This window comes from Orbicella franksi, chromosome 4 (genome assembly GCF_964199315.1).
Source record: "Orbicella franksi chromosome 4, jaOrbFran1.1, whole genome shotgun sequence".
In the NCBI taxonomy this organism is placed as follows: Eukaryota; Metazoa; Cnidaria; class Anthozoa; order Scleractinia; family Merulinidae; genus Orbicella; species Orbicella franksi.
The window spans coordinates 8,431,730-8,444,800 of NC_138148.1; the positions used below are offsets into that span (position 1 = coordinate 8,431,730).

The 13,071-nt window shown below is 37.5% G+C and overlaps 1 protein-coding gene across 1 annotated transcript in view; it reads left to right on the forward strand.

The window, feature by feature from the left end:
* The first annotated feature begins 7,241 nt into the window (after positions 1-7,241).
* Positions 7,242-13,071, forward strand: part of LOC145484367 (polycystin family receptor for egg jelly-like) — a 17,668-nt gene continuing 11,838 nt past the window's right edge. Inside the window, exons 1-5 of the mRNA XM_081462986.1 lie at positions 7,242-7,506; positions 9,942-10,064; positions 10,722-10,850; positions 11,045-11,741; positions 12,005-12,581. Of these exons, the coding sequence (XP_081319112.1) occupies positions 7,242-7,506; positions 9,942-10,064; positions 10,722-10,850; positions 11,045-11,741; positions 12,005-12,581 (1,791 nt within the window). The remainder of the gene's footprint in view (positions 7,507-9,941; positions 10,065-10,721; positions 10,851-11,044; positions 11,742-12,004; positions 12,582-13,071) is intronic.

Here is a 13,071-nt window from a genome sequence, read left to right on the forward strand (position 1 = left end):
TCTAGATATGCACACCAAAATGCCTAAATTTTGAAAAAAACTGATCCTTCAACGCTAAGAGCGTAACATGGCGATACAAAGTTAAACAAACATGGCGCCTATATGGAATAAGCTCTTTTATCATATTAAACATCGGTACATTTTTATTGACCAAGCCTATAAAATTAATTTTCCAACGTCTCGCAAATTTAATTCCAAGAGGGGAAAAAAACGTTACCAACCGTGAGAAGTTTTATAACATTCATCCTTCAAAGAAAAATTAGTCACAAAGTTGCTGTGAGTTGTGGTTGAAGAATCTCGGTTAATTGTAGTGCATGCGGCTAAACCTTAATTTTGAAATTATATTTAACATTCCAAGTCTGTAAGCATGTAAACAATACCTTTGTTTGTGACTTAAGAAACAGCCAATCTTATATTAAAAATACTAATAGCTAAAAGCTTGTAATTTAGTGGAAGCAATCGTTAAGTTGTAAGAAGTAATGAATTGTAAATGGCTACAAATAGCTTACTAAGTCATTTCAATGCAACCATGAGCTAAACCCTACTATTTTTAACGGTAGAAAATTTGGTTTTTGGACGGTTTTTAACTTAAAACTTGTATATTTTAGTAAAATACTTAATTCTGTGTTACGGAAAACTTTATTACCGTTTTAATATCAAGACTTTGTCAAAGTAATTTTCTCGTTCAGTTTTTCCATCAAGTGGGATTGAGACATTTTCATTTTTTTTTTTTGTGCAATGCAACTTTTTCAATAAAGTTCACCATATTAAGATTTTCAGCGTAATCATCATCATCATCACTACCACCACCATCATCGTCATCGTCTGTCCTTTTAGTGCCATGCGACACATACATGAGGCCTCAGCTAATCATAATAGCCTTTGGCAAACTTCTACTGTACTTTGAGCTGAAACAGAATCATTTTTAGGTACAATTAAAGAAAAAGGCTTGCTCAGAAATTTCACAATACAGTTTACATTTGAACCGTGACAATGTCGCATGCAAACGACCAAATATTTTCGCAGATAAATACTCTTTTTTTGAGGACGGGGGGGGGGGGAGAACGGTGACGCTCTGCCAATTACAGAAGCTTGTTTGCCTTTGCAGTACAGTTTGCCTTTGCGTCTGTGATCTCACTTCTTGTGCGGTTTGTTTGTTGCATTTTAAAGCCGCCTGGTGTTATCAGAACGACAACTTTCAACAATCTCGTTTTTGTCTTCAACAAGTCGACTCAGTTGGTTCACATGAACATACATAAAACCTCAAGAAAACAGCCCCATCAAGTTCGTCTCAGCCAACAGCCGTAATAACGGGGGTGCCGTAACGACTTTGTTTAGTTTTCATACAGATTGGTCTGTTTTGTTGACCATCTTAATATTCCCTACACCAGTTGATCGGTGGCAGACAGATTTACATTGCCAGACCCTATAGCTTGGCAGACGCAAAACTTTTCATTCCTGCCCAGCACTTAATCCAGAAAAAAAAAATAAGTTTCCTTTTCTTCGCTGCATGTGACTCAGTCATTAATAAAACAGAGTATTCCTTCCTTTTTCATCTTTCTTTTTCAACACAAACCGCTACTTTGGATCTCTCAGGAAAAAGATTTGCCAAATTGCCTTTATCAAAACGTTAAACAAAAACAAACAACTTGCTTGAAGTTAGAATCGCTAGTACGTTAGTGTGCCATTTACTCTGACTAATAAGAGAAATTATCTTCACGGCAAATCTTCTTCCACCTTTGTGGAGCGGCCGAGCACTGTCATGCTGCGTCTACGACACTTATGCTAAGTCAAGAGACTCTAGATCATAGTCTCTTGGCTAAGTAGATTCGTGATCGAATATACCACCTGTTTGGCTTTTCAGTCTTAATTAGTCCCTTTTCCAATTCCTTAGTTTTGCTTAGCTGATTATCAACATAAACGTTGAGAAAGGAAAATAAACCGCTAATGTCAAAATTTAGGAAAAACTGTTATTTCTATAGAGCGTTCACCCTTAAAAGGAGGATTTTGGTTTTTCCCTTTTGAACATTCTTGCTACAACGGAAGGCTAACTCTCCAAGCGTCAGCCTTAGGTTACCCACTAAATTCTCTCTGCCGTTAATGCACCTTTATCAATTTCAAGGCGATAATCAAAGTGTTTTACTTCCCAGCCAACCCAGGACAAACGCTCCTTTAGAAATTAAATAATCACTTTCTCCAATTGTCGTATTAAAGGAATTACTTAATCTGTAGCCCCTAGAGAATATGATTTCTTGATCAAGCGCTAGCATAGTTTATGAGGCCCGTCAAAATTTTCTATTGTTTTTTTCGTTCACTTTTTTAGCTTGACCGTGCACAAAACATATGGTAGCCGCCTACTGCTGATCGCGGAACGAACAAGCAGAAACATTCGGTTATTCATTTCAAGTAAAGGGTATGAGCACAAAACGAAAGAATGTGCACAGTAGTGGACCTTCACACTTATAAATCTCCGCATCTATATGTATACTCCCTTGTTGATTGCAGGCGTCATAACAACATTCACCTCTTTAAACGATGCTCTCAAAATTGAATGTTCTGGAAAATGCAGTTTCTAAGGAGATATGGTTAAAAATGCACCAGTTTATATATTCGAATGTGAAACTCCACAGGACAATTTTTGCTTCAGTTGAAAGCAATACACCCATCGGTGAAGACGTTAACTATGATGTTGCTTCGAAAAGAGCGAAGTCTCGAACCTTCTTGAAGCTGATCCGTGCCTCAATCGCTCTCTGTCGGAAAATATGGAGGTAGGAGCGTTAGCTCTTATATGTATATATTTTTTTCATTAAAGTAGGCCTGATTTTTACGTCTGATGTTTTAAGCTTGAATTAAGAAGCACGTCATTGTTTGGCTTTTAAAGTATACATGGTCCTGAAAGTTACGCCTCCAATGATATCATTGAAAGGCATTTTAAATATTCTTTACATGCCAGAATAAGCATATTGATCACTCTGATTGCAATTTTAGGAAACGGCCCTTTGGTTATTTATTCGAGCCTTGCTGTTGGTGATTGTTGGAGGACTTGCATATGGAGGTTTGTTTTGGTTTTGTTTAATCGGTACGATTTTTAAACTAATCATATCAGGGACGTGTTATAAAAAGGCGTTTCATCCACAATAATGAGGCCACGTATGTGTTAAGGAAAGTATGCTTGTCCACCGTCTGAATATGAAATCTTTTCGTGATTTTAACGCAAACGATGTCACTTTGTCGTCCTTTCACGAGCCTCAAGTCACACACTGTGATCGCTTGTCTAAATGTTTGTTCTCGCCATGATTTTGGTGCAACTTCGATATACCTCCGAAAGTTGTCAGTAAAAATCAAAATTGCATTTGCCGTGTGAAGTGTAGATTGCTCACAGAAATCATCACGTTATACGCCGTTGACTTGCACATGTAGCATTTTTTTAATGCCAACGACTACCCTTGAACAATTGTACGTTTTATTGGAGAATATAACAGGCTATAATGGAAAGTCGATAGAGCACTAAAAAAGGTAATTGAATTTTCAATGAATGAAGAGTTAAGCGTTTAACAGAATGGTTAATGGCAGAATGAGCGTTTGCGAAATGAAATTTCTATTCTGTTAAAAAAAAAAAAAAAAAAAAAAATGATTACGCCCGAGAAAGATATTTCACAGCTGGAAAAAAAAAAATGAAAAGCACATGGTTGTGGAAATTTAAACGGACTCTGTTTTTATTCCGCTCCAGAAACACTTATATAAAAGCAGAATGTTGTTCTATTACAAGATTCAAATGAAAAAGCTTCGAGATTTATGCCATCACTGAGTGTGATGGATAATCTCATCTTTGTTCTTGTTTAATGCATCCTAGAAATTTGCGCTAGATGTCATTAAGTCACTCAGCATGAGTTCATTTAGTATTAACTTTTCTAAGTAAGGACCTATTGTGCATTAATTTAATTGTCCGTTTTACTGAAAGGGTGCTTATTAAATATTCATCACTAATTTGAGATAATAAGTGCTGGAGAATTGTCTAGAATTTGTTATGAAGACAAACTCTTTTTTTTTTTTAAATCAGTTCAAGTGATTCAATTATGTAGGAGTTGAGGTACTTGGTTCTCGGCATAACTGCATAAAAAAAAGCCGAATATGAAAATTCCTTACGCTATCAAACCTAATTCTTCATGTTTACATGTCATATCAGTTTCCGAAGCATTTCCGTTGTTTTGGTTTTGTTCTTATCTCAATTCTTGTCATAATTATTTTTTTGTTATTTATTTTTTCCGTTTATTTTAACATAAAATAACTGAAAGCTATGGTTTATCAAAAAGGGGAGAACCCTGGCGGTTGAGAGGGAAAACAGTGAACTGACTTCAACGGGCTGGAATTTGGGATTAAATCTCCTAAATATCGACACAAACGCATGCGCAAACGAAGTGTACTGGACGATGAAAGCCAACATAGTTTCTTACGTAGTCTTTCTCCTTTCAGATCAAAAAAATTGTCATTGGAACTTTATGCTTTCTTACTTTACATGTAAACTTTTATAACATTTTCAATATTTAAGTGGGGAACTGCCACACTTTGTGATTAAAATTAACCTGGGAGCAACTTTGTATGCCATATTATTGTTCTCGGAACTTTATGTTCCCATGGCAACCATACTTCAGCTTTAAATGCAAAGCAAATGGAAAAATGTAACGGCACAAAAGTCATGCTACAACAACTGTCAAAATAATTGGCTTGACAGCCGAGCTTTTCAATATTTGGCATTTTCCCGCACACATCAAAAAATGGCTTTCATGCATATATTTTTACATTCTTAGCATTTCTGAAAAATAAAAAGATTCAAGGAGTGTATCCAAGATGGTGGCTGTTTATATAAGATGGAGCAGTTATATACCCTCTGAATTTCATTACTGTTTAATGTGTTTAAAATTTCTTTTTTTCAAATTTTGTTACAATTTTAGACGGCCTACGCAGTAAAGATAGTTTTAGCATCACTTCATTGCTTTGTGAATAATATATTATTCGTAGCGGTAATTTAAGAACTTTTTAAAGAATTCTTACTCGTAGCGGTAGCCTTTTGGTGGTTTGCATCAAGTGCCTTCAATATCAAATGTTTTGACTTAATAGGTCACAGTATACCAACCGAATGTACATCTTCGGAGTACGCTGAACTTACGGAGGCCAACAGATATTGGAGTAATTATGCCGGCGGCAGTCTGTATTGTGACTTGAATGCCATTACTAGTAACCGGTGGTACCGTTTCACTGGGGATGCTGGGACAATGATGGCTGATTACTGCATTCCAAAATCAAGTTGCAACTCACATATGGCAGGCTGGATAAGCGGCGGAGGTCATCCCACTGTCGCTGACGGAGCGGTAACAAGAACGGCTTGTATGCATTGGTTCTCCAATTGCTGTTACTATTCATATACCGTTGAGATACGCAACTGTAGCGGATTCTACGTTTATAAATTGAGAAAGCCGGGTTCCTGTTATATACGTTATTGCGGTGTTAGAGGTAAATTGACTATCAGTCGCTTCTAACGTCGCATCTTGCTTGTCTATTAGTATGTATTGTTAAGTTCACGTTTCAACACGACAGCATAACGGAAACAATCATCACGATTTATATTGTTGAAGTGTTAAAATAAAATTATAACTCTAATTATAATTATACCTGAAGCTGCAATGATAACGATATTCTTATGATTTCCTCGCAATTGTTGCAATCTGTATGGAGCACGGTTTCTGAGGAACGTGCGTTGGCATTTTAATAGGCGCAATCTAGCAAATCTATATGTACCTACTTATATTGCTTGATCACAAATGTTTTAGGTATAGCATAGACTAGTTAAGAACAGAAGCGTAAACATCGTTGACCTGCAAGTGTACATGTATCTTCCTCCCCACTTCCTTGCACTCCAAAAGGCCTCGTGCGTGTCAATGTACCAGGTGTGCAATGTCAAGTTTATTTGTTATTTTGTCTTAGTATTATTTTGTCATAACGAATAGTTCATCATTATAATTATATACAGCGGGCAAAACCCTAGGAGTTTTTTCGTTGTTGTTTTGTTTGTTCGTTTGTTTGTTTTTGTTTTGTCTGCTTGTCTCTCTCTTTGCCTCTGTCTGCCTGCCTGTCTGTCTGTATTTATGTTCGTCTTTCTCTCTGCTTGTCCGTTTTTCTGAATGTATGTTTCATTGTCTCTTTTTCTGTTTTAACTTAAGCCTAACATGTACACCGAAACTCGACAAGCCAACAAATAACGCCCAAATCCCCCAAAAAGCTCTGTTTAGAGCTATATGGGACATCGTAAAGAGGTCAGGGACTCTCAGTACTAAGTGGGAGCCCCCACAAGTCAAACATGAAAGGACATTTTGTTTGTTTGTTTTCCGCTTTTTTCAACTTTTTTTTTTTTCATATCTAATAAAGCAAACCCTTTACTTGTGCAGACGAAAACGATGCATGTCCAGTTAGCCATGGGGCAACAGAATGCAACTGCGCACCAGGATATTCAGGCACTCCTTGCCAGGGTTAGTAAAACATTTAGCGTCTTTTTCGTAAGGATATACATGCAAATGGTCTACTACAGAGACTGGTAAAAAAAAAGAGAAACAATTCATGCCATACAGGCTCTAAAAATGTTCCAAAGTAACCCACTGGTATAATAAAAAACATCAAACTTTTAGTTTTTGATTACTCATTATTGTTGTTATTGTTATCTTTTATATATATATATATATATATATATATATATATATATATATATATAGTTAAGTGTCAGATGAGGCGTCATGAAGCAAACTCCTAACTGTTCCGGCTTTTAATGTGACGTTTCGGCCTTCGGCCTTCTTCAGATTGGAACAATATTTACAAGTTAAAAAATAAGACGTTAAAAATCCTTTTTATTTTTATTTTTTAACTTGTAAATATTGTTCCAATCTGAAGAAGGCCGAAGGCCGAAACGTCACATTAAAAGCCGGAACAGTTAGAAGTTTGCTTCATGACGCCTCATCTTACACTTAACTAAAATTCACATTGAAGCACGGTATCTTTTGATCCTTCTAATGGAAGTCACCGTTTGGAAAACCATATTATTCTGCCTATATATATATATATATATATATATATATATATATATATATATATAATATATATATATATATATATATATATATGTATGTATATATATATATATTTTTTTTTTTTTTTGGCCGATGATGTTGTTTATGTTCACTTAACAAACTAACATGTTACTCAAATGTGGTGCTTACTACTTCTGTAAATGCGGAAATGCCGTAGAAAAAAAAACTCCAGAAGTATATTGTTCTTCCTTTAAACAGCTCTTCCACATTAAACGTTTTCTTTTCTTTTTTTTTTTTTTGTCGCTAGATACTGACGAATGTACTTCCAATACTCACGACTGTCATACATCGGCGATTTGTTCCAATACAGAGGGCTCTTTTACTTGTACATGCAATGATGGATATACGGGCGACGGCACATCATGTAGCGGTATGCAGCTTTTAACGTTTTCATAAGCTAAAGTACTATTTCAATCAATGTATAAATCGTTCAGTTAACCAATCATTTGTTTGTAAGCAGGATAGAAACTGCCACAGATAAACAAGAATTCTATAAATTAATTGTTTACATGATTCATGCTTCAATTTCATTGAAGTTACTGTTATTTCAGATATCGACGAATGCACAAGCTTTACCCATGACTGCCACTCAGATGCTACCTGTACCAACACAGAAAGTGCATTCACTTGTAGCTGCAACGAAGGATTTACCGGGGATGGCCTTCAATGCATGGGTATGATCTTTCTGGGCAGTGAACGAGAAAACTTAACTCAATTTTCGCTGGGGTGTAGTGGAGGGGAAATTAAAATTGAAGATTGTCTGTAAGTAGTAATGGCCTTCCAATGTGATTTTTCCTTAAAATTATAGGGTAATTAATCGTTTTTGGCAATTTTCTCGTCAAGCAATTTGACGTTTCTCAGGGCAAATAAGAAAAATAAGTTATAGATTGGGCAAATATAACGCTACTACAATTTCTCTGCTAAGACCATCGTCTTTAATCCTTTACCACAGTCAGAAATATCTATTTCTGTTTCTACCACTGGAATTCAACTCGTTCCTCTTGCTTTTATTCACGGCGCTTTTTAATTTTGACATAGGCTCGGCTGGGTTTGGCGGAACTTCCATGTCTTATTACGTCTTTACTAACATTTACGGTATTGCCCAAAATGAAAATAGATAAATTGAATTAATTATGATGTGCGTGAATAACAAACGAGCTATTTGGCAGTAGATAATACGAGGTGGTAGAAATTATTGCTATCTTTTACCGAGGACTACTGGTATATTTTGCTAAGAGAGACCATCGCAATCTCGGCGAAAACGTTACTGAAAAGATGTAAATCCATCTCTCGATATTAACTAGTATTTTTCTTTTGAAAATGAAACGCATAAAAAGATACTTTATCCCCCAACCCAAGACTCTTGTATCATGCTTATACGATAAAAAGCTCGTAGGACACTGAATTTTATCCCTTTCCTCATGAGTAGAAGGATACAAAAACAAGTGGTTGTCGAGTGATCAGTTAAATTAACACCGGTTGAGCTGGGTCAGTAATTGGCTGGGTAGCAGAGTTAAAAATGTTGTGGAAGAATAAACAAAAATAATAACAATAATAAAAGTAAGAGTGAGATGATATAAACAAGTTGGATATACATGTATATAAAGCATGTGTTTGCCATCTCAGAAACGTTGAAAGTAAGAATTAGTGATTAATGATAGAATGCTGTTGCTATTGTCGTAGATATCGATGAATGCCAAACCGGAGCCTGTCACTTGAATGCTCACTGTGTCAACTCTCTTGGCTCATTCAACTGCACTTGTCATCAAGGATATTCAGGCGATGGCATTGAATGCTCTGGTATGATGGTTCATAAGCTTATGTGCATTTATAAATATTCTTACAATGATAGCTATTTAAGACAACCCAAGTAAATGCCTGTGACTTACTTCCCACAGTAAAAATTTTAAAAAAATCAAAAATCAAAAATTGATATGTAAGTTAACATTGAAGGCTGTATTGATGTTGACAATTTGCCGCAGCCTTGCAGATTAAATATGACGAATAACACGAGAGTTGAACAATACAAAACAGTATTACAATAGCAAGGAAAGGGACAGGATGTCCTAAATTAACTTAGAATTTTTCCATGATACTTACATCTGCTGCTGTTGTCAATTAAGATATTGATGAATGTACGAGTGGTACCCACGACTGTCACTCAGATGCGACTTGTACCAACAATGGAGGTGCATTCACCTGTAGCTGCAAAGAAGGGTACACTGGAGACGGTCGACAATGCGCGGGTACGTACCACCTTGTACGTACCCGAATGTCAGTAGAGACTACATTGATTGATTGATTGATTGATTGATTGATTGATTGATTGATTGACTGACTGACTGACTGACTGACTGTCCGACTGATTGCTTGCTTGCTTGCTTGCTTGCTTGCTTGGTTAATTGATTGATTGATTGATTGATTGATTGATTGATTGATTGATTGATTGATTGATTGATTGACAGTATTATTTGAGCCAAGTTGCCCACAGTTTAAATTCAGTGAGGAGAACTTGAGCACAAGATAAGTACAAGTTACTTTCTCTCCCTTCTCCGGTTTTGTGTCTTGTCTAAGTTGACAAAGTTGTTTGGTATGGGAAACGAAAGTTAGCCAACTGACAGCTGTAAGCTGGTTACAACCAATATAAAAATTAATGTTATGCGCTGTGCATCTAAGTAAGCGTGTATGTATATAAGCCCATACGAAAATGTTAGGTAATCAACTTACTGTAAATGTCAACTGCTTGGCTAGAGTAGAGCCAGAAATCCGTTGTCATTTTGTTGAATTTAATTGTTACTTCGGCAGATATAGACGAATGCAAGAGTGGAGTACATGATTGTCACTTGGACGCTGAATGTAGTAACACTATTGGATCATTCTACTGCACCTGTCACCAAGGATACTCAGGCGATGGTGTTACATGTTCTGGTATGGTAGTCCATAAAGCCATGTACTATTGTCGATCCACTTCCATTTAAAATAAGGCATGAAAAATAGTTCAAGCTAATTTTAACACACTATATTGCTTGAAATCATGATTATAGCCACAGGAGAACCGAACGCTATATTAGCAGTAACAGTAAATGTACTGTTATTTGCATATGTTCCTGTGTCTTTTTCAGTCGTTTAGAAGGGCTCTGAATGAAGCGCAGTCGTTTAGGAAGAGATTTGAATGAAGCGAAGGCGTCAAGTTTCCATTATCGTCGTTAACTATTAACTCTCATCGGGGGAGAAGGAGATTCTGAGAGTTAATAGTTAACGACGATAATGGAAATTTGAAACGTAATCGCTTATTCGGAGCGTCATAATTGCAAAGCGGCAGACGAGATAATATTCGAAATGTAAACCGCCTTCGCTTCATTTAAATCCCTTCTAAACGACTGATAAGACAGAGGAACACAGGTAAATGACAGTAGATTTACTTTTACTGCTGATAGAGTGTTCGGGTCATCTGTGTTATGGCTACAGCTGCACGTTTCACATTAGTGACCCGAGCTTAGACGCAGAGGACAAGCGATGTCCATCAGTTAGCACCCAGCTGCCACCGACGCTTCTACTTCAGTTCAACATCTTTTATTCCTACAGATATCGATGAGTGCACAACAGCAACTCACAACTGTCATGGAGTGGCTCACTGTTACAACAATCAAGGCTCATTCACCTGTGAGTGTCGGGAAAGCTACACTGGTGATGGGTTACTTTGCGACCCCGTAGGTAAGTTGAAAAATTATTATTTTTCAAATACAGTAAAGTGCTTCTTGTCACACACCTCTTCCATATGAAAGATAACAAACCACGTGACATACTCGTTGCATTGCAAAATGTTGATCACGGGGCATGACACTTACTGTTACACCTATAACTCATTTTGATGATATTAGTAATCATTTAATCAAATCTATCGGCAGGAGACTTCACAGTGGCAATTGAAAACATATCCAAGGACAAGTATCAGGCTTCTCCTATCAAGCGGTCTCTCAAAAGTGTCCTCACAGCGATGGTAGGACATCTGCCTGGGGAAGTGTTAGAGAAAGTACTGGAATGGCGTCTGGTCAGTGAAATGGAACTGGCTACTTCAGAGTCAGCAGAGGGGACTTTAGTAAGTCAAGGAACAACAGAGTGGACCATAAACAGAAGATCCATACCCTCTGGTATCTATCAAGTCAAATTTACTGCGTCTTACACAATCGGTGATCCAGTGTTCTCGCAGACTCTCACGGCCTTTGATTACGGTTTTATTGAAGTTATTGCTGCTCCAATACAAGCCATTATTGAAGGCGGAAGCAGTTCTCTTTGGGGATCGACTGAAATTGCGATAGTAAATGGTTCACTGAGTTATGACGGAGATATTGGCCCCGGAAGCTACACTGAGCTCAGTTTTGCTTGGTCCTGTCTTGTTCCGGGAGACAACGTTTCCGTCAGTAATGACTGCTTCGGATCCTTTGTCGGGCAGATTGCCTCTTCGATCATCAGCATTGATACTAGTAAACTTGAACTTGGAAAGACCTATGTTCTGAAGTTGGTTGCCTCCAAAGATGAAAGAACCTCCTCTGCGGAGATGTCATTTGAAGTAGCGGCCGGAGAGATACCCCAAGTGTCTTTGAGGTAAATATTGCCATTGCTAAAAACCACATTACTGTCAATGACGTCACATCTTCAAAAATGAAATGTCCATCTAACAGTTAAAGTTGTGCCGGGACTAAAACCTAACTAAGAATTAAATTAATTTTGTAGAAAGTGAAAAGAGAGACACTGAATTTGTTGTGAGAAAATGTGTGTGAAATTTAAAAAAAAAGTTGGTCACGGTTTTAAAACACAGAACTTTCCTGTTAATAAATATAAATTTACTGCATTTGCGCTTATTTCAGATGCTTTGTAGATTGTGGTAGTGTCGTATCTGCTTCAAATAAACTCCGAGTGACATCAAAATGTCTTAATCATCCTTGCAATGGTTCATCGTTTAAATGGCAACTGAAAAGAAAGAACGAGGAATCCAACACGTGGGAAGTTACACCTATTTTGCCTTACATGACTTCCACGCCTGTGAATGCGACAAATATAATCATCAAGAAGAACTCATTGCAATCCAACTCCAAATACAGATTACTGCTCTTCGTTTCACCTCTTCAGGGAACACAAGGCTTTGCCGAACTCGAATTTGAAACGGCAGGAGAGCCACACAACGGGTACTGCTCATCGTCAGCCAGTGAAGGCTTATCACTTGATACAGAATTTTCTTTTGAGTGTTTTGAATGGCAAGATAAAAATAAACCTTTAACTTATGAATTTCGTGCAGGAGATATCCTTATATCCTCAGGAATTTCCTCCAAGTCTGTATCGACTACGTTACCGGCAGGATCTCCAGAAGACGGTTACCAGTTGCCCATTAATATCACTATCAAGAATGTTGTTGGCGTAGCAGTTGTGCAGACTTTATACGTCATGGTATTAATGCACATTCTTAATGTACATTTATCTCATGATCACAACTCATTACTGCAGTAAGAAACTTGAAGAAAGGAACCCCCATGGCGCTGTATTCTATTTTCTCTTATGTACGCAATGGCGCAGTGGCCTCATGGTTAGTGCGCTCGTCTCCGGATCGAGCGGTCCGGGTTCGAGCCCTGGCCGGGGTCATTGTGTTGTGTTCTTGGGCAAGACACTTTACTCTCGCAGTGCCTCTCTCCACCCAGGTGTATAAATGGGTACCGGCGAACTTAATGCTGGGGTAACCCTGCGATGGACTAGCATCCCATCCAGGGGGGAGTAGAAATACTCCTAGTCGCTTCATGCTACGGAAACCGGGATAAGGTCCGGCCTGATGGGCCACTTGGCTCGCATGCAAACTTTACCTTTTACGCAATAACGACACCCTTTAAACAGTAGTTTTCTTTCAAAAAGGTTATTTTCAGGAAGAGGCTGAAATATATGAAAC